At 49.5% G+C, this 25,536-nt stretch overlaps 1 protein-coding gene across 1 annotated transcript; it reads left to right on the top strand.

Moving 5' to 3' along the window:
• The first annotated feature begins 1,928 nt into the window (after positions 1-1,928).
• Positions 1,929-6,309, top strand: Ccdc177 (coiled-coil domain containing 177). The gene is made up of 2 exons (XM_028876142.2): positions 1,929-2,234; positions 3,107-6,309. The coding sequence occupies exon 2, from the start codon at positions 3,135-3,137 to the stop codon at positions 5,244-5,246; it is 2,112 nt and encodes a 703-aa protein (XP_028731975.1). The 5' UTR covers positions 1,929-2,234; positions 3,107-3,134; the 3' UTR covers positions 5,247-6,309.
• The last annotated feature ends 19,227 nt before the right edge of the window (positions 6,310-25,536 follow it).

The raw sequence follows: 25,536 nt of genomic DNA, 5'->3' as shown, positions 1-25,536 counted from the left end.
CAGCTCTTAACATCATCAGGGAAGAGTCACAGGATCAGTCCCTCCCACTTCCTCAACCACCACTGTACTTTGGCATGTGCTCCCAGTAATTTGGCTATTTGATTCCAGAAGAAACCCACGTGGACTTCTGCAGCCCTTAGCTCTGGGTGCCCGTTCTTCTGAGTGCTCTGCTCACACAGCACACTCTCCTGCTCCTTATTGGTCTCATCCACACATCTCTTTTTCCTTTGAAGTTCTACCCATGATATCCTCTTATCAACCCATCTTTTCTCCTGGGTGATCTCACTCCTATTATGGGTTTTAAGAACTGTCTTGGTTAGGGTTTCTGTTGCTGTGACAGGAACACCATGACCAAAGCGGCTTGGGGAGGAGAGGGTTGATTTCCGCTTACAGTTCTACATCACAGTTTCATCATCGAAGGAAGTCAGGGCAGGAACTCAAGGCAAAAACCTGGAGGCAGAGGCAGCGGGGGAGTGCTGCTTGCTGGCTTGCTTCCCAAGGCTTACTCAGCCTGCTTTCTTAGACACCCCAGGATCACCTGCCCAGAGGTGAAACCACCCACGACGGGTAGGCCCTCCCACATCAATCACTAATTAAGAAAATGCAACGCAGTCTTGCCTACGGAGCAGTCTTGGGGGCACATTTTCTCAATACAGGTGACCTCTTCTTAAATGACTCTTAGCCTGTGTCAAGTCAATTTAAAACTAGCCAAGACAGGAACCTTACGTAGGTGATGACATCCTCAATCTAGCTCCAGCCCAGACCTCTAATATGACTTACCCAGCCCCCTGGAGAGTAGCCTTCCTCTCTACTCAACCGATGGAGACGGGGTAGCTCTCTGACACCGGCATCCCGTACCAGGTAGTCCTCCTCACTGGACCCACTGTCTGCCCGTAACGCACACGGCATCTCACTATTCCAGGCAGTCGTCCTTGGTTCCTCCCTTTTCTTCACACCCTAGAGCCAAGAGATCTTGGAGTGTTGTTCTATTTACAGAATCCCCCTCCTCTTTTCCTACCATCACTCCCTTGCTGGCCCCAACATTCCCTGGGTTGGGAAACTGCAGTGCCTCCCTCACTGGGCTTCCTTAGTCTTGTTGGCCTCTGGGTAGCTTTGATGCCTTTCCTGGAACTCACTCTGTAGCCCAGGCTGGCCTTGCACTCACAGAGATCCGCCTGGCTCTGCCTCCCGAGTGCTGGGATTAAAGGCATGGGCCGCCAGCTCCCTGTCAGATTCTGACACAGCACAGTTCACGGTATTCTCTAACGCTGTGTCTCACCCGCTCCAAGCTCTTCTCCTTGGAGGATTCTAATCTGGAATCTCTTTGGCCACTACCACTCAAAAAGGGAAGAGGTGGGATGAGGTGTCAGCAAACGGCCCTCATCAAATGCTACCAACGTGTGTTAGCATATGAAACCAGCAATTCTGAAGCTGCATTCGCCGGTCACCTACGTTCTGCCTGCCTCCAAACCCTATGTGTATTTTTGTTGGGTGTGTGTGTGTGTTTTAATTTAGGTTAGCATACAAAGTAATGACATCTTCAGACATGTGCCATTATACTTTGCTCTCAATCGTTCCCCCATCCTAGTTTCCCTTAAATAATAAAATCACAGTTTGGATCAGGTGCCCTGTTTCTACCCAATTACTTGCTGTCTAGTTGGTTTGCTTCTCAGGATCCCTTTGAGAAATAATTCCATTTCACCCACTTCGTTCTACCCACCGAAGGTGCCCAAAGATTAGGTTTCTAGTGATATCGCTATATCCACACTTCTCTGTATGTGTGTATTACATATGTATGCATATATATGCTCATATGCATACATAGATATGTGTAGTTACTGTGTTTTTAATTGCTTTGTCGTCCTCTAAGCAAACAAACGAACACCCTTAAGTGGCCACCAGGAGGCGCCAGGGGCAGCGAAAGACCTGCGGTACCTTGGCGGTAGAGGTGGAGATGGATGCAGCGGCGAGGGAACCCAGCTTCCTTTTTTAAGAATCAGTGTGAGCAACGGAGCAGAGGCACGCTATTTTAGGGAGACTGTCGCACTCCACCTCCCCCGGGTAGGTAGCGTCTGGGATGTGTGCACCCTGTTCGTAGTCCCCCATGGAGAGACGCTGGCTGCTGCAGCCGGCAGTAACCCGACCCTGCCGGCGCAGGGACTGAAGAGACGCCGGGGAGAGCAGCGAGGGGTGAACAAAAGCCCTCGGCGTGGGGGCCGGAGCCCAGACCTGGGGTAAGTGAACCCTCCCGGGGACCTAGCAGCTCCCAGCATGGAGCGGTAGGGTTTACAGCGCGAAAAGCCCACTTCTCTGAGATGCGGTGAAGGAACTGGTGGGCATCTGGGGCTGGTGTCTGAGTCCACCATACTGGGGTTGATGGTACCTTGAGCTGCACATTCATTCAGCCTTGGAGATCTGGTCGGATCCAGGTGCCTTGTGCATCCCGGGGAAATATCGGGTGGGGGTTGGAGGAAGAAGCAGGCAGGGCTCCCAGCAAGCCCTGCCGGAGAGGCAGGAGAAAGAATCCATCACTCCACTCAGAGAGGAGCCTTTGGAGACTTGTCTCAGCCCTTCCATCTCCCAGGGGCCCTGCGCCCCGGGTCCTTTTGGCAGAGAGAAATCAACCATAAACTTCTTCCTAGGCAACTGGGGCCCTCGCCGCAATGCACTTTGGCATGAACAGGCCCCTTCCCCTTTTGTGTTCCTGCAAAGCTGCATCCCAGCAGCCCGCCTAAGCTACAAACAAATAGCTAATCCTCCCGGGAATCCTCCAGCGCCTCCCTTGCGGGCTGCTGCCTTGCGCCTCAGTCTTAGCAGGAAGGGGATGCATCTAGCAGGCCTGACGCCAAAGTAGTCTCCCCATAGGCCCTGCATTCTAGGACCGAGGGAGCTTGAGGCTGCTGCCTGAGCCCCAGAGGTCCCCCCCACCCCCTCCAACTGCTCAGCCTGGGTTTTGAGGGCATCGGTTTTAGGATTTACGTTCCATCAGGCCGCTGAGCCTAGTCTGAAATCGGATTAAGTTGGGAGGGGTGAATATGATTGAGGAGGGAGAAACAGCTCACTGATGCATTCCTCTATGACCCCCCCCCCCCCCCCGTCAACTCAGGGACTCCAACAAAGGACGAGACTCAGCTATGGTGGACCCGGTGCCAGAAGAGGAGAAAGAGGGAGCGGGGCCCGGTGGCTCAGAAGGGGATGAGGCCACAGCGTCCGTGCCCCCCGATGCCCCGGGAGCCCAACAGCCTGCAGCCTCCTCGGCCTCCGCCTCCGCGGCGGCGCCCCACAAGGCCGAAGTCCCCTGCGGGGCAGAAGGTGGGCGTCGGGAACAGTCCCCGCTGCTGCACCTCGATCTCTTCAACTTCGCCTGCCCCGAGGCAGAGGGCAGCCGCTACGTCCTGACCAGCCCCCGCTCGCTGGAGGCCTGTGCCCGCTGTGCGGTCAAGCCAGTGGAGCTGCTGCCCCGGGCCCTGGCCGACCTGGTGCGCGAGGCCCCGGGCCGATCCATGCGAGTGGCCACTGGTCTGTACGAGGCCTACGAGAAGGAGCGGCTGGCCAAACTGCAGCAGTGCCGTGCGGAGCGCGAGCGCATCATGCGCGAGGAGAAGCGGCGCCTGTTCACGCCCAAGGGCCCGGTGGCGGCCCCGGCCTCCGCCTCGGCCTCGGCCTCGGCGCTGAGCGCGGGCAGCAGCAGCAGTTGCAGCAGCAGCAGCCTCCCGGCCTCGCCCGCATCCAGGGTTGCTCGAAGGACTTCTCCCAGTCCCCCAGCCAGGACCCGACCTCCGACCACGGGTTCTCGGACAGGTAGGAAGAGCCACTCGCTGGACTCGCTGTCCCGCCGGCGGGACGGTGCCCTGAGCTCCGAGTCCGGTGCCTCGTCATCGTCCTACAGCGGGGAGAGCCTTCGGGAGCTTCGCTGGCCACCTCGAGCTTCAGCCAGGAACAGCTGCCCTGCGGGCTCTGCGTCGTCTGCACCCAACCCGCTGGGCCGCCCTTCGGCCCTCGATCTGGTCCCCCTCACTGCCCGCAGCTTCAGCCTCGGCGACCTGAGCCACTCGCCGCAGACGGCCCAGCATGTGGAGCGCATCGTGCGCCAAGTGCGCGCCGAGCGAGGCCTGCGCGGGGTACCCGAGCGCGACCGCAAGATCGCCGCCCTCATGCTGGCCCGACACCAGGAGGAGCGCCTGTTGCTGGAGCAGCGCGCCGCGGCCCACGGCCAGTGGGAGCAACAGCGCTTGCGCGCCGAGCAGCGGCGGGAGCGCGAGGAACGCGAGAAGCAGCGCGCGCTCGAGCAGGGCCGGCGAGCCTGGGCCGCGCAGGTGGAGGAGCGCCGGGGCCGCCGGGGCCGGGAGGAACGTGAGGCCGCGCGGAGGCGGCAGCAGCAGTGTGAGCGCAGCGAGGAGCGGCGGCGGGAGCTGGCGGAGCGCCAGGGCCTGCTGCGGCGCGAGAGGGCGGAACGCGCGGCGCGCGACGACCGGCTGCGCAAGCTGCAGCAGGAGCAGAACCTGAAGCAGCGGGAGGAGGGCCTGCAGGAAGGGCGGGAGCGCGCAGAGCTGGTCCGCCGGGAGCGCGCCCAGCGCGCGGCGCGGGCCAAACAGCGGCAAGAGGGTCAGCTGCAACGGGAGAAGCGCGAGCTGAGCCGGGCCGAGCGGGCGCGCCACGAGGCGCTGCTTCGAGGCCGGGTGCGGCAGCAGCACGAGGAGCGGGAGGGCCTGCGGAGCTCCCTGGAGGCCAGCTTGGGCCGCGCGCAGGAGAACTACGAGCAGTTGCTGGAGCAGCGCGCCCGGGAGCTTCGGGAGCGAGCCCGGAAGGAGGAGCTGCAGGGTCGGCGTGCCAAGGAAGCGGCCGAACGCAAAGAGCGGGAGCATCAGGCGCACTTGGAGGCCCTGGCGCGGGCGGGGGAGCGGCGGCTGCAGCACGCGGCGCAGGTGGCGGAAGAGGCGGTGCAGCAGAAAGCCCGGCGCGTGGTTCAGACTCGCCTGGAGAAGGAGAGGACCCAGCGCGCCAACAAGGAGAAGGTGGAGCGGGATGAAGACTGCCGCCGCCGGGAGCTGCTGCAGGCCATTGGGCGCAAACTGGAGCGCAGCGAGCAGCTCTCGCGAGAAAGGCGAAGCGCGCTGGAGAGCGCTCGCTCCACGGCCCGGGCCTCCTTCCACGTGCGGGAGAAGGTGCGGGAGGAGACCAACACGCGCTCTTTTGATCGCATGGTGCGAGAGGCCCAGCTACATGCCAGCCTGGACCGCAAATGACAGCCGCCCTGTGCAGGCCATACTGCCTTATACAGCCAGGTGGGGCCTCCCTTAGCCACGTTGACCAAACTCCAGGCATCTCCTGTCCAGGTGCCACACCGTGAGCTCCCCGGACTAATGAACCGTGAGACAGTGAGAAACCAGACGTGGTACGTTTCCGTCTGCCACCGTTGCTTTACAGACCTAACTTCGTTTGGAAGTGACATGGCACAATTTACCCACATCACCTTTGTCTTTGGATCGGAATAGAAAACAGCTGGGGAGGGGGAGGGTCCTCCTAGGAGAGAGCACAGAGGTGAATGTCAGGGTTTTCTGCCACAGCTGCCTTGGGCATCTTTCTGACATTTGTGTCCAAGATGACTTTCAGTTGCAGCAGCCGAGGGGATATCGCCCAGACTCACCTCTGTCTTCCAAAAATACAAGTTGCACAGAACTTCAAGTCTCCCAAGAAAGCACAGCTCTTCAAAGATGTTAGTTCATGCACAAATGACCACAAAAGCTATTAGTTTTGAGCGCGGGACTGTTTATTAATCGGACACCTGAACACATTCTCCTGTTCCCATAATTTTTTTTCTCAGCTGAGTCCCTAGGCTTTCTAGTTAGACAATCATCTGCAGATAATAATCATTTACTCTCCCACGTGGCATAGGAGATGGGTTGGATTGGTGATGCTGGAGGAGGCGGTGGTTGCCCCAGGCAGCAGTGTTCTAGCCCAGGAGGCTTCCCTGGATGGTGACGTGTTTCAGTGGAGGCAGGGTCTGATGTCCACTTCCCTGTGTGGGGCCAGCTCCTACAGACAGAAGCTATTGCCTTACAAAGCAGAGCTACCTTCTGTGCCTGCCCAGGCCACTCTTGCCGAAAGCTCCAGCCTTGAAGGAAGTCTCAAGGGTGAATCTTGCAGAGTCTGGAGTGTGTAGGAGTCCCTCTGTGAATGAGTCAGTTCAGTGCCCTGAGGACAGTTTGGGATCCTTGGCTACTTAGCTGTAGTGGCTGAAGGGCTAGAACTGCCTCTGTGTAGAGTTGTGCTGTTGTTGGTAGGGTATCACTCTTCCCTCGTGGGGGGCGGGGGAAGAGTCTTCCCTCTTTAAATTCCTGGTACCCTCTCACTTATACCTGAAGTATTTAATCAGTCTCTTGGTGCCTCACCTTTCCCATCTGCCAGATGGGGCCATCAGAACTCTCCTGGTACCTCAAGGTCTCCTGGATCCAAAGCACCACTTGAGTGTTATTTGTTGGTCTCCTTTGTGCCTTTCTTGACCTGGAGTTGGGAGGCAGGAGGACTGCTATTAGCCTCGTTTGTTTCTGGTAATGTGGGTCCCTGGCATTAGACAGGGTAGTTCATCACAGACAGATGGTCATTAGTGTCTGAGGGGTGTGTGTGTATGTGTGTGTGGTTGGGGAGGGGCGGTATTTGCAATACCAAGCTGTTCTCTGGCCGGAAGTTCAGTTATTGCTAGGCAGTTTTAACCCATAGAGTGCTCCTTCTATAAAGCTGAAATCGACCCCGCTCTTACCCATCTATCAGCTGCATCTTCACCAGGGAAAGTGGGAAGTCAGCCCTCCCTTTTTACATTAAATCAAGGTCAGGAAGTAAGAAACTTACCAAAAAGACAGGAATCAGGGTAGAGACATCTTGCATTAGATGTGTTTTGTGTATATTCTGCTGGCAGAATCATCCCCAAAATGACTGGTTATTGCCCACACCCCTCATCGACCCTACCCCATCACATGCTAAGAGTAGTCTTGTGTAGAAGAAGGCTGTGTTTAGGTGTCACGTGTGAGATAATGTGAAGCAGGAAAGGAGCTATGTACCAAGGCTTATTTCTTGAATGGATGGTTTTCCCCTCAAATTTCCTTCTTGTCCGTGAGCTGTAATAACTGGTGTTGTCTCCGAGACAGGAGCGTTTAACTAAAAAGTTAATGTGATTATGGTTCTTTGATCTTGTGGTTCCTGAGTTGCTTCTGAAACCTTCATAGAATGCTCCAGCCTCAAAACCGCTTTCTTCATAGCACGAGCATTTGTTGGAGGAGGCAATCTGGTGTAAGCCAAGCACCAGGACACACATAGGCGGTCTTACCTGGTCTTTTACCCAGTTTACTTCCCGCCTTACTGAGCGACTTCGGGTAGATCACCTTTCTGGGCCTTAGCTCCCGCCCATGCAGGATGGGGATCATGGTTCCTGACCTCTGGTTTGTGCAAACCGAGGATGACAGTGACAGGTGACTCCCATGTCTATCACTCTGGAACTGCAGGGTGACCACTGTGGCTGGAGAATGTCATATGCCATCCTGATTTGGTGCAGAAGGAGAAGTCTTGAGAAGCACACTACAGATACAGTGTCAAATGTGCAAAAGGCCCAGGCCTGAATGTCACCAATTTAGACACTGAGAGAACCACTATGTAAAAACACAAACATTTTAGATTTTTACCGGAAAAGTCCATACGGCCGAGTATAATTAAAAACAAAAACAAAACTCAGATCTGGTGGCGGTAAGAAACGGTTCCTTCGAGTTCCAGACCATCTACTAGAGTATGCTAGTGGAATCGGACATGGGGGGGTCACACCTACAGCCGCAGCCCTGAGGATGCTGAAGCAGAAGGATAATTAAATTGAGTCGGTGAGACACTGTCAGAACAAAACAAAAACGGAAGAAGAACCACCCGTAGACATTAAAGAAATGTTCATGTCTCTCTAAGGATAAGTAATGTCCAAAGTCTTTCATGGGCCCCTCATTTAAGTTTCCAGAGAGAAGTTTTATTTTATTCTGAGATGCAGCAAAAGGACACGGGGGGGGGGGGCGGAGAGCAGGGATGACGGGTGGAGAATTGTCCCCACACAGCGTTCTGACAGGCATCCAGAATTGAGCATGTTGGAATTTCTTGCTACCCAGGAAATCCCAACCTTGAAGTGGCCACAGCCTCATGTTGACTCTCTTGGAGCATCTCAGTAAGGATGCTCAAAAAAGAGAAAATGTAAAGTAATAGGAGTGGGGATGGGAAGGGTTGGAAAAGCTTTAATCCGGTTGAATGCCAAGAAAACAACTTAAACTATTTTCAGAAGAAATCACTGGTGAAGCTAGTCTAATGTTCTGCTGTGGCAGGGACCAGCGTCTACACCCATCTGGACAGGAAAATGGAAATTTCCTTTCGGAAGCAAACAGACTGGGTTTTCAACGATTGGCAACCAGGATTTGCCAAAGGCAAAAGGTCTTCACAGTAGTGGAGCTAGGGTGATGTTGTGGTCTATTTTATGTGGCTCTAACATAATACCCCAGGCTAAGTTATAAATAAAGAGATTTGTTGCCGATAGTTCTGGGGAGGCTAGAGCATGTTACCACTATCTACTTGCCTTCTGATGAGGACTTCAGGGGGCCAGCACATTCAGAGGCACCTGGGGGTGGTGGTTTCACAATAAGACAGGAAGTGAGAGACCAAGGAGAAACCAGACACACTTGTATGTCAACCCACTCTGAAAGGAACCCAGCCACTCCTGCAAGACCAGCGTTCACCCCTTCAGAGGATGGAATCCATAACTGCCTTCCATTGGCTCCCACCATCTCAATACTGTCACCATGGGAACCAAGGCCCCAGCACATAAGCTGTCTGAGGGGCAAACTGTATCCAACGTATGACAATGAGAATGTAGTCTGTAGTCTGGATATTATGTAGTCTGTTACTTCTTAGTCTCCATTACATAGTCCGTTGGGACAGATGTGACTCTACGTAGGGGCTGCATCTTATTTACCACCAAATCCCCTGTAGCCCATGGTATAGAACCTCACTTAGAATAAGTACATAAATACTGGATGGAGAGGAGGTTGGAGGTATGGATGAATGGATGACAGACAAATGGTGACCAGAGGAAATCTGTATAGAACAGATTGACCTCCATTCAGTCAACAAATATTCATTAAGCACCCACCACATGACAGATACTACGCTTGGTTTTTTTTGAGACAGGCTTTCTCTCTGTGTAGCGCTGACTATCCTGAAACTTGATCTGTAGACCAGGCTGACCTCAAACTCAGGGATCTGCTTGTCTCTGCCTCCTGAGTGCTGGGATTAAAAGTGTACACATGTACAACCGGTCCCAAATACTATTCTTGATGTTGGTGAAATTGAATCTCTCAGATTACTGGCCTTAGGGGTATTTTGTGCTACAACATCATGAACATGTCTGTTTCCCCATTGCGCTTACCTACCTTCCTACCTGGATATATACATTCTCAGGTAAACCTAATTGTCCCTTGAGGCACTAACTTCAAGCCTTTTTGGTCTCCTAGAGACAAGACATCTGCCAATCAACCATCATCTAATCATTGCTGCTCTTTTTTCTTCACAAAAGACTTGGTTAACTGGCTCAAATTTACAATGCCATATACTTTAAATTATGATTCAGGGGAGAGGGAAAGAGAAAAACCAAGAATATCACCTTCCAGGGTGTCATATGTCATTTTAGAGAGGAGGCATAAATAATGATTGCGGACCTAGAAAGCCAAGCCTCAGGCTATATATACAGAGTCCCAGTTCACCAGATGGGGTGCCTGTTCCATCATTCCGCTATTCTTGCTAAGTCAAGAAAGTTAACATTTCAAAAATATTTCCCATCTAAAAGCTCCCCTAAAGTTAGACTTAACTTCTGGTTAAGTCTAAATTGATGAGAAAGTTAAGCAAGCAAGAATATCCCACTCACAGAAACCTAATTCAGAGCTTCTAAGTAACTGATATCAACCACAGGTTGCTGTCCAGGCTTGCATTTCCCCCCACTGTATAAGTACAGCTCTATCTTAATGTCTTAGAGAAGCTTGGCAGAGCATAAGGAAACAGGTGTTTTTAAGTTGTGTTTTGTTTTTGAGACAGTCTCTATGTGGCCCAGGCTAAGTCTCAGTCTCGCAATCCTCCTGGCCAAGTCACTCAGTCTCAGGATGGTAGGTGTGAATCATCATTGTCCAGTAACACTTGGCATCACGACGCAGTTTGGAAAGGGGCTCTTAGGGACCCAGCAGCAGACACCTCTAGATTCTTGAACTACTAAATGTTCTGTATGTTGCCTGACTTTACATGTCTGGAGTAGTGCCTAAGTATTACAACTGGCCACATGCTTTGGTTATGTGTGTCTCTATAGACCCTTCATTGACTCAAAACATGGAGCTCTCTGGCATTCACTCTAATGCTCCTCTTCCTGCTTTATCCGTCGTCCCCGCCCCCCCCCCAGCAGTTTGCCCCAGCCATTCACAGCTACCCCTGACACTGCATGGTTTCTGACAGGTTAGGGTTACTCCAGGCTAGAGGCAGTAGGATGTTAAGGCATGGGATGTGGGACGTTTTCTTCCGAAGATCGCTGCTAACACAATCATTTGCAGAGTTATTGCTCCCCAATTCATCATGCGCAATCATGCCCCTTGTGATGACAAACGCCTTCCCCCATTCATCATGCACGATCACTCCCGTCGTGAGCAGAAATACCAATTCCACGTGATTTTTAAATCATCCGTCACTTTGAAGGGCTTATGTCTTTCTTCCTCTCCACTGGCACAGTGCCAATACCATGTCTTTGCATCTGACTCTTTCACAGTTTACAAGACTGTCAGCAAGATGATCCACATCTGCTACTGTCTGTACACATGTGTGTATGCACACCCGCCCTACCAATCCTAATGTTGAGGTTCTGAAGAGAGAGCAAGCCTGTGGCCCTCATGTTCTCCCAGGAAGCAGTAAACTGTTCCCAAGGGAAATCAAGCTATTCTTTGGTGGTGTGTGCGTGGGGTCTGTTCTTTCCACCTTCCTCTAGTGGGCTGGAGTGTTTCATTCAAAGACTGCTTTGGACTTTGGCCTATTAAGCGCGGTATCTGCATTTTTCAGGTCCTCTACTGAGCTTCATGGATGACAAAGGTTTTTCAGGTTGTACTGTGCCCCACCTTTCCAGTGTGTTCCTTCACTTAGTGTGATGGATTGACTGCGAGATGGAATTTAGGTGTCCTACTGTTGACATTTGGGACCATCTGAGAGTAACAGAAGGAACGGCATTCACAAAGCCGTGACAATCCATTCCACACAGTCACCACACTTTCAGAGCAAGGGATTTGCCAAAGGAGCAAGTGCCTTGGCTCATTTAGATCCATCCAGCATTCTCCCACCTGCCCCTTTGTTATGTGTTAAATGGAGACATAAATCCTACTTGGTAGGACATTGTTAAAACAGTTCTTTCTTTGAAAGCTCTGGAAAACAGCACTCAGTTAGTGGACAGTATTGGCTGGTCTTGGGGTGTGGTAAAGGAAGGAATTGGGGTGGATAAGGGATAAGCCTGGTACTGGGGGGGTGGGTACAAGATTTGGGTGGTATCTCTTCTGAAGTTGTCTGTGTCAATGACTGTGTGACAAGACCCCAAATATCTCAAAGGAGTTCTCCTGGGGCTATGTGTTAGTCTAAAGCTGAAGGGGGTATGTTGTTTACTAAACTACCTTGTTAAGGAGTAAAATCCACATGGGTGGTCATTTTGGAATTTGTGCTGTACGCCTGTACATTGATCCACAGAGACACTAAGCAGATGGACTGGCCTGTGCCGGTCCTGGCTGTATACTGGACAAGAAGATAAAGAACATAACAAGCTGCTGGGTGGACTCCCACTTCGTCTCCTTTCATCTGTCCTTGGATCTCCTAATAGGGAAGCCCCAGGGGATCTTAGAGGTCTCCAAGAGCCCTCAGCAAAATGAGAGTAGGCAGAGTGTGCCTCCCAGGAACAGCTGCTTGTTTGAAAAGAGCTCACAGGATGAACAAAATGCATAGCAGATGGGAAAATTTGCTAAGTTTGGGATAGGATTACAACAAGAATGATAATAGCTAATGCATTCAAAGTCCTTACACTGTGAAGGTGAGAATTTTTTTATTATTATCATTTTAATTTTCTGCATGTGAATGTTTTGCCTGCATTCGTGTCTACACTCCAGGTGTGTGCCTGATGCCCTGCCCCAAGAGGCCAGAAGGGAGCAGAGGACTCCCTGGTACTGGAGTTACAGATAGTTGTGAGCTGCCATGTGGGTGCTGAGAATCTTCCTCCAGAAGAGCACCTGGTGCTCTTAATCATGAAGCCATCTTCCTATCTTCACTGGTCACATTTTAAAGCACTTCTCACAAGATGTCTATGAGATAAGTACGATTAGTCCCATTCTACAGGCGATAAAGTTGAGATACTAAGCAGTTTTTTTCAGAGTCACCCAACACAAGTGCAGAGCTGGTTTGGACTCAGGCTGACTGGACAATACACATATTATCCAGTGTGCTTTGTTGCTTCCCACAATCAGTGGGAATGGTATTTTATAATTTTTTTATAAAGATTTATTTATTTATTATGTATACAGTATTCTGCCTGCATGTACACCTGCAGGCCAGAAGAGGGCACCAGATCTCATTATGGGTGGTTGTGAGCCACCATGTGGTTGCTGGGAATTGAACTCAGGACCTCTGGAAGAACAGCCAGTGCTCTTAACCTCTGAGCCATCTCTCCAGCCCCGGTATTTTATAATTTTTAAGAAGCCTTTTCAGTGTGTCCTGATCACAGCTATTTGTAGCCTATCAGTGGATCTATGAGACTCCGTGGGTCCTACTGACAGTAAGATGGGATGAAATTCACTGACCAGAGACAAGGGGCCAGTGTACTGATGCTAATCTTACCATATCCGAGATAGTGCACCTTCTAAAAGCAGAGAAACTCAAAGAGTGGTCCACGGACCAGTAGACCAGCATCAGAGACCAGGAGTAAGACCTTCAGTCAGGGTTTTAGCTACCTCTCTGGATGATTCTGACATGCACTCAAGTTTGAAAACCACTACTGTAGAACTATCCTTCCCAAATGAGTACTCGTGAGTGACATGTGTCTGTTTAAATTTAAGGTAACTAAATTTAAATAAAACTGGAAAATTCAGCTCCACACATGGCAAGTGGTCAGCAGTCACATGCTGGAGTGGCCATGATATAGGATGGCACAAATCTAGAACATCACAGAAAGTATTACTGCAGCGGTTCTCAACTTGTGGGTCACGATGACTCCTTTGGGGTCGCTTGACCCTTTCACGGGGGTCGTCTAAGACCATCGGGAAATACAGATATTTCCATTATGATTCATAACAGTAGCAAAATTACAGTTAAGAAGCAGCAATGAAAATAATGTATGGCTGGGAGTCACCACAGCATGAGGAATTGTACTTAAGGATCGAAGCATTAGGAAGGTTGAGAACCACTACTGTTTGAAAGCACTGCTCCAGCATCTTCTACTTGAAGACATCCACAGACCACAACATTGGTACCACCCAGGAGTCTGTTAGATAACTTGAGCTCCATCTCAGACCTTTTGCATCAGAGGCTGGCTTTTTTTTTTTTTCTTGCAATGTCCCCAGGTGGTTCATGTTACATATTCAAGTTGGACCATCCTCATTAAAGATGACAAGCCCAACTCAAGTTCAGTTTGCCTCTATGGTAAACTCCCATTGGTAGATTCTCCCTACCTCCCTGTATTAGTTTCATAGACTTTCTGTCTATTGTCCTTGCTGTACTGATTCTAGGACTGAGTCAAAATATTATGACTACAGGTGTATGTGGATGATGCAACTGTTCACCTCATGGTGAACAGGAAGCAGAAAGCCAGGCAGGGATCAGGGGGTGGATATAATCTTCAAAGCCAAGCTTCCATTAGCACATCCACTTCCTCAAGCTAGGCCGCACATCAAAGTTTCTGCAGCCACCTACAACAGCACCATCAGCTGGGACCTCATTTTCAGCACATGAGAAATATGTCACATTTAAGCCATAATATTCCTCTACCTCAGAGTCCCTCAGTACCTCTTCCCTTGCTGTTGAATTGTGTCCTCTGGAGTTGACTTCCACATTCTAGGCTTTTCAATGATATCTTCACGTTCAGTGCTGGCACCATCTCTTCATCCATTCCCCATTCGAATGCTATGAATGAGCATCTCCTCAGCCAAATGTTCTTGTGCTGGGAGTTCCCACTCTGGACACTCCATGCATTGTGATGTATGGGGTAGCTGCAAGGGTCCAGAACTCAGGTTCCAAGTATCTCTAGGTTTTCTGGAAGACTTTGTCCTTAGCATAAAACAAACAAGTTAAAAAATTTAAAAAGTAGTTAGAGTACTTTAATAAAAAAAAAAATCCCATCTTTTGCTCTCAGTATTTTGAAGCTTGCCAGTAGCCCACTTTAATCTATTTTTGGGTATCATCAGAATTCCCAGTTATAAGCAGCTACTCCTGTTGTAGGGGTTTTTCTTCAGGACTGCCAGCTCCCAAATGACCACACAGGGACTTATTATTAAATGCTCAGCCAATAGCTTAGGCTTGTTACTAATTAGCTCTTACAACTTAAATTAACTCATATTTCTTATCTACACTCTAACATGTGGCAATACCTTTTTTCAGCATGGTATGTTCTCTGTTTTCTCTGTATCTGGCTGGTGACTCTGCCTTCCTGCTTCCCAATGTTCTTTCAGTCCGGCTCTCCTGCCTGACTTCTTTTTGCCTAGCTATTGGGCAGTTGGCTTTTCATTAAACTAATGAGAGCAAGACATCTTCACAGTGTACAAAAGGATTATCCCACAGCATCCTTCAGACACAGGCAAGACTTGTTTCCACTAGTGAAGCCAGGGATCTGGGTAGGAAAGCCTGCCTAAGATGGGGACTCCACTGAACTGGATTGTGTCTCACTAGAAATGCATGTGACACTTGCCAGAGAAGCCCTTCCTGCTTCTTGCCCAAGATTCACAACATAAAAGGATTAGGAATGAAGCAGTTTTCATATACTTAATGTGGGTATAACCAAAAGCTCTGGATTTCAGACTCCATTGCCACAGACAAAGGGAGAGAAAGGAGGAACTGAGCAAAACTTCTCCAGTAAGATAAGGGCTGGCTATAAAGGTTTATTAAAACAAGTCAAGTCAGCCTTGTGTCCAAGAAAGGTGAAAATATGAGAAGAACCTTCAAGGAAGGAAGAAAGGTAGGAAAGAAAGAAAGGAGGGAGAGAAGAAGGAAAAATAAGAAGGGGGCCAAGCAATAGCTCAGTGGTTAAAAGCACTGGCTCCTCTTCCAGAGGACCTGGGTTCCATCCTCAGAACCCACAGGGCAGTTCACAACTCTCTGTAACCCACAGGGCTTCTGATGCCCTCTTTTGGTTTCTGAAGGCACTGCATACAAGTGGTGTACATACATGCAGGCAAAACGTGAAATAAAATTTAAAAAAGAGCATGTGAACTTGTGGTAGTGCATGGTTGTAACTGCACCACTTGGGAGGCTGAGGCAGGGTGATTTTAAGTTTGGAGCCAGTCAGAGCTACATAGTAAAATCCAGAGCATCCTGGCTTACACAGCAAGATCCTGTCTCAAAAAAGGGGGTGGAGGAACACGGCTCAATCTGTAAAGGGCTTGGTGTGCAAGCATGAGGATCTGAACTCAGTGCCCAGGGTCCTGGTGGAAAAGCCGGGTGTGGTGGTATGTACCTGCAATCTCAGCACTGGGGAATGGCCAGGAAGTTCCCGGATGCATGCTGGCCAGCCAGCCTCGCCAAGTGACAAGCCCCAAGCTGATGAGAGACCCTATCTCAAAAAAAGATAAACAGAGATAAACAAAGAATGACACCTGAGGCTATCTGACTTCTGCACGCACAAGTGCACACACACACACACACACACTCTCTCACACACACACACACACACACACACACACCATGAACATAAGAGTAATGAAAATGTATAATTTCTTGCACTTCTAGCCAAACCTGTTAGCAAGTCTTTGGAATCTGTTAGGAGACACTTTTGAGATGCCTCTTCTCCATGTGGGCATCGAGATGGATATTGTGTCCAGCTCAAGTAGCAGAAAAAAAAAATATACAAACCTTCTCCAGGGAAAGGCAGTCAGTCCTGCAACTTTGGGGTCACAATTTCCAATGTGTACATCAGCTTGGCGTGTGTGCATAGTACCAGAATTTAAAACGACTTAGAAGGCAATAGATTATACTCATGGAGCAAGGGAAAAATCTACTGCTAATTTTATTTAATGTTATTATATAATCTTGATATGATAAAAGGTGTCAAGTGTCGCAGAACTTTCAACGAGGTTTAACTGTTCCTGACCTACAAAGCAACATACAGAGGGGTGGCAGGGGCTTCAGGTGGGCTATCTGAAGCCCTGCAGTGGTCCAGCATGGAGCAGCACATGGGGTGTCTTATTGCTGGGACATCCAGGTCCCATGAGAAGCTGACACAGACAGCTCCGAGGAATGCTTAGGTAAGGATTCTGCTTGCACGATGCATCCATTTTTTGTGGGTGTGTCTAGATCCCACTTGGTCTGTTACCACAGAAACCCCCATCTGCAAAGAATCTGCAAAGTTTTCTGCAACCTATGCCCTTCTGTCTGACACAAGCTCTGTGTCAGTTTCTGCAGGAAATGAGGTGATCAGCAGGAGGCTGCCTGCCCAGAATGCCAAGTAGCACACAGCAGTGCAGGCTTAGGCTCACATCCCTGCACCACAGCCGCCTTCCTTGGCATCAGCTCTGCCTGCCCTCCCAGGGCTCTTTCTCTCCCTCCACGGTGGTTTTTCTACAAACCTACTTGTTTCCAGGTGGCAGGAATATGCCCACCATGCTTTTAAACCTTCTCCATGACAACTCAGTGTGAGCAGGCTGCCAGCCCAGAGCTAGCCAAGAGAGGCCCTGGGGGCAGATAGTATGCAGATGCCTAGGACATCTGGGGAGGTTGAAATTCTGTACCGATAGCAAGGCACTCTGGAGGATAGCTCATTCCAACTCCGGTGAAGTGGAGATGGAACAGAGCAAGGAGAACTAGAGTGAGTGATGTCTAACAATGACAAGCCAGAAACCAAAGTGTGCGCGGCAACTGGGACTCCTATTCTGTAAAGCAATTTTGCAGTTGAAAGCGAAGAGAAATGGGCTGGAGAGATGGATCAGTGGTCAAGAGCCCTTGTTGCTCTTCCAGGAGAACCAGCAGTTCCCAGCACCCACATCAGCTCACAACTACCTGTAACTCCATTTCCAGGGGAGCCAACACTCTCCTCTTGTTCCTCCGGGTACCAGGCATGCATGTGGTGCCCATCATATATGTTCAGGCATCCACATAAAAACATATAACAAAATAAATCTTTTATGTAAAAAAAAAGAAATAAAAGAGGAGAGAAATAATGGGAGATTAGCAAAGGAGAGGTGTCTAAAGAAGCTGTTAGTGCCTTGAGACTGATGTGTGCGTGTGCGTGTGCGTGTGCGTGTGCGTGTGCGTGTGCGTGTGCGTGTGCGTGTGCGTGTGCGTGTGTGTGTGTGTGTGTGATTAAACCAGGGCCTCACACATGCTAGGCAAGCCTTACCCACAGTCCTGGATAAATTTTTTATAAATCCGAAGTGCTGTCCAGATGGTGTGTTTCTGATGTTGCTCCCTCTCCTACACTCTGCACGCCCATCGGCAGCTGATCTCACAGTGGCCAAAGCCCCTCCTCTCTCTCTGTCTCTCTCTCCCTCCCTCTCTCCTCTACTATTTAATAACAGCATGAATCCTTAAAACAGGATGTCAGCACAGCAGAGGTGACGGTTTGACACACAGAATCTGCAGAGAAGTAAGTGTCTTGAAGACAGTCAGTTGTTAATTGTTAATGTGGGCGCGGTGGGGGGGGGAGGCCACCAAGAAAAATTATGAACAAGTTAGAATGCCAAAGGAGCCAGGTTGGGGTATATCTGCAAGCTGGAGAAAGAGGTAGACACACAAGGCAGACCCATCCTGCTTCGAAACGTCACTGTTTGATGTGGCTTCTTCATGCTTCAGCCATACAGCAAGGGCAGGGGTCCAGATCTCTAGTTGTGTCTCACGCAGGGCGCCGGCTGCTCTTTCCAGCTGCTTTCTCTGCCTTGTTAATACTGCACCTCCCCTCATCCTCACTCACACATTTAAGGAGAGCCTCTTCAAAGTCTTGGTTTCAGTCAGCACAAGGGACACTGAGGGCTCCGGGCTCCAACTCACATCAGATGGTATCATGGTTGGTTTTTTTTTTTTTTTGGTTTTTCGAGACAGGGTTTCTCTGTGTAGCTTTGCGCCTTTCCTGGAACTCACTTTGGAGACCAGGCTGGCCTCGAACTCACAGAGATCTGCCTGGCTCTGCCTCCCAAGTGCTGGGATTAAAGGTGTGCGCCACTACCGCCCGGCTTAAATGTGTAGCCCAGGCTGGCCTCGAACTTGTGATCCTCCTGCCTCCGCCTCCTTCAGCAAATCCTACCGGCGTGCACCACCACCACTGGCGGTATCATGTTATTATTAGTCAGGGTTCTCTAAAGGAACAGAATTGGTAGAAGTGTGTGTGTGTGTGTATGTATGTGTGTGTGTGTGTGTGTGTGTGTGTGTGTGTGTGTGTGGTGTTTGAATAAGAATGTCCCCTCATAGACTCATATATTTGAATACTTGGTCCCTAGTTTATAGAACTATTTGGGAAGAATTAGGGGATGTGGCTTGTTGGAGGAGGTGTGCCAATGAAGGTGGGCTTTGGGAGTTCAAAAGGATCCTTCCATTCCCAGTTAGCGCTCTCTGTCTCTGTCTCTGTCTCTGTCTCTCTCCCTCGCTCTCTCTCTCCCTCCCTGCTTGTGGATGGAGCTGTATGCTCTCAGCCACTGACCCAGCACCATGCTCACCTGCTGCCATGCTCCCCACCATGATGGTCATGGATTCTAACCCCATGAAACTACTAGCCCCAAATAATTCTTTCTTCTGTGAGTTGTCTTGGTCATGGTGTTTTATCACAACAATAAAATCCCTATGACACACACACACTATATATATATATATATATATATATATATATATATATATATATATATATATATATATATAGAGAGAGAGAGAGAGAGAGAGAGAGAGAGAGAGAGAGAGAGAGACTTGCAGGTTGTGGTCCAACTAGTCCAACAATGGCTGAATGGCCAAGAAGCCAATAGTTGTTCAGTCCTTAGGTGGGATCTTAGTAGTCTCAGTATGATGCGGGAGTCTAAGAGGATCCCTAAAGAGCTGCTGGTCTTCAGTCTGTGTTGGAATCCTGAAGAATTTAGGTTCTAACACCAGTGAAGGAATGCCTCAGGGACAGGATAGATGAACTTTCCAGAGAAAATGAGGGCAAGCAGATAAAAAAGCAAAAGCTCTCTTCTTCATGTCCTTTTATATGGGCTGCCACCAGAAGGTGTGGCCTAGATTTGGGGTGGGTCTTCCAATCTCAAAGGATCCAATCAAGAAAATCCCTCAGCTGGGCATGATGGCGCGTGCCTTTAATTCTAGCTCTTGGTAAGCAGAGGCAGGTGGATCTCTGAGTTTGAGGGTAGCCTGGTCTACAAAGTGAATTCTAGAACAGCCAGGGCTGTTACACAGAGAAACCTTGTCTCAAAGGGAAAAAAATCGCTCACAGGTGTGCCCAGCTGCTTGAGATTCAGTTGATTCCAGTTGTGGTCAAAGTGACCGCCGAGAGCAGCCACGGCAATATCTGTGCTAGAATCTGAAATCACACCATTTGCCACAAGTTAAGTTAAACTCAGAAAGCCGTGAGCGGTCCCATTTTCCTGGGATTTCCAGATAGGACCAGGACTCCCCATCCCTGTGGTCCTCATTTGTTCTAATGGGTCCATCACTGGACTCCTGCTCTGATGCCAATGCTAGCTGTCAGTGCAGTATCAATGAATGGACAACCTACCACACAGAGGAAATGGACAAGTGGAAGGCCATGGCAGGCCACCTGTTTTCTGTCTCAGATTACTACTACTACTACTACTACTACTACTACTACTACTACTACTACTATTATTATTATTATTGTTTTTCAAGATGGAGTTTCTCTGTGGAACAGCTCAGGCTGTCCTGGGAACTCACTTGGTCTGTCAGACTGGCCCCACTCGAACACACAGAGATCCTCCTGCCTCCCGAGTGCTGGGATTAAAGGTATGCACCACTGTGCATTATTTTGACTCTCCTACATTGCAGCATTGGCTGTACAATCTGCATGGCCTGTGGCTAAATAACAATGCAAAGCTTCTTGTTTAGGATCATTAAGCATTTCAAGATGGCATTTAGCAGAGTATGAAACCAAGGATGAACTCTTCTTAACCTCTGAGCCACCTCTCTAGCCCCTAGGATGAACTCTTCTAAGAATAGGGCTGGGTAGCTGCACTTCTTAGTTACTTTTATATCACTGAGATAGGACACCCTGACCAAGGCAATTTACAGAAGAAAGAGTTTAATTTGGGGCTTGTGGTTCCAAAGAGGTGGAGTCCATGGCCATCACGGCAGGGAGTGTGGCAGCAGGCAGGCAGGCATGGTGCTGGAGCAGTGGATGAGGGCGCACATCCAATCCACAATCACAAGGCAGAAAGAGACAATTAGGAATGGCGTGGATTTTTGAGAACCTCTAAGCCTGCCCAGTGACACACCTCCTCCAGCAAGATCACACCTCTTTATCCCTCCCACACAGCTCCACCAACAGGTGACCAGGTATTCAAACATATGGGGGCCTATGGGAACCATTCTCATTCAGACCACCACAGGCCAAGTGCATGACGCTAACAAGCCTTACCAAATCTACACCTCGTAGAAGATGTTGAAGTCAACATCACATGAAGAAATGATTTCTGGAGTTTTTAACTTAGAGTTCTAGAAATTTTCTGTTGCTGTCATAAAACACCGAGCAGGGGCTGGAAGAGATGGTTCCGTAGTTAAATGCACCGCTGGCTGCTCTTCCAGAATACCTGGGTTTGGTTCCCAGCACCATGGTGGCTCACGACCATCTGTATCTCCAGTTCTAGAAGAGTTGATGCCTTCTCTGGCTCCCATAGGCACTCCACCCACAAGGGGCACAGACGTATACACAGGCAAAACACCCAAACATGTAAATAAATCTTGTTTGTTTGTTTTGTTTTTTGTTTCTCTGTGTAGCCTTGGCTGTCCTAGAACTTGCTTTGTAGACCAGGCTGGCCTAGAACTCACAGAGATTCCCTTGCCTCTGCCTCTCGAGCTGTGAGATTAAAGGTGTGAGCCACCATTGCCAGGTAAGGAAAGGGTTTATTCAGCTTACTCTTCTGGGTTCCAGTCCGCAGTGGAGGGAATTCAGGACAGGAACTCAAGGCAGGAACTGAAGCAGAGGCCGTGGAGGGATGCTGCTTACTTGCTCCCTCTGGCTTGCCCAGCTACCTTTCCCAAATACTATTCTTTTTTTTTTTTTTTTTTTTTTTTGAGACAGGGTTTCTCTGTGCAGCTTTGCACCTTTCCTGGATCTCGCTCTGTAGACCAGGCTGGCCTCGAACTCACAGAGATCCACCTGGCTCTGCCTCCCAAGTGCTGGGATTAAAGGCGTACGCCACCACCGCCCGGCACTATCTTTCTTATACAGCCCAGGGCCACCTGCCCAGGAGCGGCACCAACACAGTGGGCGGAGCCCTCCCACATCAACTGACAATCAACAAAATGCACACAGGCCAACCCGTGGTTCCTCAGTTGAAACGCCTTCTCCCCAGGTGTGTCTAGGTCTGTGTCAAGTTGACAAAACTATTGTAGTTGTGAAAACAGACTCATTACACAGAAAGAAAAGGTTCAGACTCCCTACTTTATGTTTTTATTTGTTTCATTCCTGTCTAGACCCTTTCTTATACATAAGTATAGGGGAGTGCTTTTTTGGGAACCATTAAATGTGGGTGTAGGATATAGTCTTTCTCAAGTTTCTTCCCACTGCTGCGGCATTCTATCCTCTTACAAAACTGCAGTGGTTAAAATTGAGGAGTCAAACATCCATGGCCTTGAAGTCACCTTGGGAAAACTATATGACTTACCTGAGTCTTAACTTTCTCATCTGTAAAACGGGAACAATAACGCATATTATTGTGAGAACTAGATGAGAAAAACATATTGCCTGGCTTGTAGTGTGTGCTCAGTAATAGCCTTTGTCAGTCTCATCATGACCTTTTGTTTTGTTGAGGCAGAGTCTCATTATACACCCCTGGATGGCCCGGAACTCATTTTGTAGCATGCTGGCCTTGAACTTACAGAGAACCTCTGTTCTAGATCCAAACTATAATACTATGTTCCCTAGAATCATGGGAAATCTGGTTGAAATATTCACTCCCAAGGTAGCATTATTGAGAGGTGCTGATGTCCTAAAGTGAGATAGTGCATGGCTGTCAGGAATGAGTTTTCTCTCTCTCAGGGCTAGACCAGTTACCTCAAGAGTAGACTGTTGTGAAGCAGGCCTGCCCCTTTTGTACACGCCTGCTCACCCTTCCACTTCCTACCAGGATTTAAAGCAACACAGGGTTCTCACCATGTTCTCGGACGTCCCAGCCTCCAGAAACACGAACTAAGTAAACTTCTTTCCTACGTTAATTACTCAGCCTCAGGTATTCTCTTATAGTCTCAGGAAATTGATGAAGACAGTCTGTGAGAGACTTCCTATATCTCCCCTCCTCCTGGATTCCACCAGGCAGAAAGCCTGAGATACCCATCAAGGACAGGGTGGTAGAGAACAAGGCTCACAAATGTGAGGGATTCTGGTGCGAATAGGTAAGTCAGTTAAGCCTGCATAATCACCCCCACTACGTCAGGGGGCTACCTTGGTTCCTAACCCTCCTAAGCCGTGAGGTGACAGCCGAGTTTGGAGGTCAGTTTGGGGGTGTGGACCATGCTGTGCTTTGAGTCTCCACACCAGAGGCTGCTGGACAGTGCGGCAGACAGACTGCTCTTCTGACCCCACTAGCCATAATGAGATTCGCTGTGTGCGGAGAATGCCGAAGGAGGATCTGGCAAAGACCAGGAAGCTATAATTAAAAGCATAGCCACTGGCCGCTGCCAAGGCCAATGCCTTGGAAAGCGTCTTCAATGAAAAGTTGGCAGGAGACCAGAGCCTGACTCTGAGATGTCGCTGCTAAGACCTTGGGTCTTGGAGGATAAATGACTCCTGATACAGTGACCAGAGAAACCTATCACGAACACCCGCCCCAGTTAGAGATAGACCCCACAGCTACGTGCAGTGGAAAGCAAATTATAGACTTCACATGCTTCTTCCAGTTAAATCTGGCATACACATTCCTCCTTCTCTTCTACCAAAATACTAGGTTTTTGCCTAGGTTTCAAATCTGGTGAGGGAAATTTCTGCTACACTCCACAAAACCCTACCAGATTTCCCATTGCAGTGGAATGAACAAACATTTTTATTTCAAGACAGGGTCTTATGTAGCCCAGGCTAGCCTCAACCTTGATAAGTAGTAAAGGATGACCTTGAACTTCTGATCTTCCTGCCTCTACTTTCCAAGGGCAGGGAATGCATGCACATGCCACCATGCTTGTTTTATACAGAGCTGGGTTTGAACCAAGGGCATTGTGCATGCAAACAAGCACTCTACCAATTGAGCTACACCCCTAACCTGAGGCTCTCCCTTTCTGGGCCCTCTTGTGACCCATCACAGAAGGGAGAAAGGTCCAAATGCCTTGGGAAGAAGGAAGAGGAGCATGGGGATTATTCTTTTGTGTTTGTCTGTGATGAGCTTGTAAAAGTGCTGATCCATTTAGGAAAGAAGGAAGGCAGTTTGTAAGCATGGGGCACCTCCACTAGTTTATTCTGCAACTATTAAGTGCCTATTGCATTCTTGATCCTAAGAAAGTGAGGGCAGATGGGATTGCATTCCTGCCTCATGGTGCTCTCAGCCTTGTGGGTTTTGCACACCAGTGGTAAAGTCTGTAGTGGTTTGAACAAAAATGATCCCCCCCATAGACTCATAGGACATAGCATTATTGGAGGTGTGGCCTTTGGAGTGGGTGTGGCCTTGTTGGAGGAAGTGTGTCACTGGGGGTGGGCTTTGAGGTCTCAGATGCTCAAGCCAGGCCCAGTGTCTCACTCTCTTCCTGCTGCCTGTGGATCTGGATGTCAAACTCTTGGCTACCTCTCCAGCACCATGTCCACCTGCATGCTGCCATGTCCCGCCACAATGACAATGGACTAAACCTCTGAACTGTAAGCCAGCCTCAATTAAATGTTTTCCTTTATAGCAGTTGTCATCATCGGCCAGGCAGTGGTGGTGCACGCCTTTGATCCCAGCACTCAGGAGGCAGAGGCAGGTGGATTTCTGTGACTTCAAGGCCAGCCTGATCTACAGAGCAAGGTCCAGGACAGGCACCAAAACTATACAGAGAAACCCTGTCTCGAAAAACTAAACCAAACCAAACAAAACAAAACAAAAAAAAGTTGTCATGGTCATGATGTCTCTTCACAGCCATAGAAACCCTAAGAAAAAGTCTTCAGAGGACACTGTGATGGATGCTCCAGTGAGGACGGGGTGAGCACTCACAGGAAGCAGAGGGTCAACAGAGGGTGCTAGACTGCTTCCCAGGGAATTGTCACACAGGCCAAGACCTGAGGGAAGAGCAGAAGGCTGTGATGAAGAGGTGTGGTCTCCTCTTGCTTGAGTCTACAGTAGCCAGCTGGTCCAGGCTGGGTAAGGAAGGCGTCCTGGCTGTCCAAGGCCCAGCTTCCTTCTGTCTTCCTTTGCTATCTTCTAGGGTATCTTCCAAACCACCAGCACCACCTGCACTTTCCAAGAGAAAAGATGATGTGCAGGACCAACCATTTCTTCTTGTAGAAGTTTTTGACCAATCACCTTGGCTCACATCCTATCAGCCAGAATCTTGTCATAGGGCAACTCCAGGCTACAAGTGAGGAGGAGAAAGAGTGTATAACTAAGCAACCAAGCATCAAGGTACTTACCACAGTGCTTAGTGCCTAGTACATCCTCTCCCAAGTCTGTTGTTCGGTCTTATCTCTTGCCCTTTCACAGACTTTTTCTCCCTCCTGTGGCCTTGGCTTCTAATTGTCTGCTAGCAACCGTCTCCTCTTCAGCGAGAGGATTCTGGTTCCCTATGGCTCTTCTGAATGGTTCAGCATTGGGAGAATAAGTCCCCAGGGGTATAGTGGTTTGATGAGGCCCAGCTGTCTTCCCATGTGTTAAAACTGCTAATTCACAGACTAGAGAGTTCAGGGAGGTCAAGGGTTCCCCCCACTCAAGGCCAAGCAGTGGGAATCAGTCCGGCTTCTTCAATGCCTGCTCTTGTCTCAAAGCTGCAGGGTGACCTGGCCCCGGGACTGTGCTGTTGGACAGCGCTGCTTACCGTTGTGGGTGTCAGGGGTACTCATTATTCCTTTGGCCATACCCTCACAGCTACAACCTTGAAGACAAATCATTCTGAAATTTGCAGTAGGTTGGGCCTATGAATAATTCA

Source organism: Peromyscus leucopus, chromosome 14 (assembly GCF_004664715.2).
Source record: "Peromyscus leucopus breed LL Stock chromosome 14, UCI_PerLeu_2.1, whole genome shotgun sequence".
In the NCBI taxonomy this organism is placed as follows: domain Eukaryota; kingdom Metazoa; phylum Chordata; class Mammalia; order Rodentia; family Cricetidae; genus Peromyscus; species Peromyscus leucopus.
This window is presented reverse-complemented; position numbering and strand designations above follow the sequence as displayed.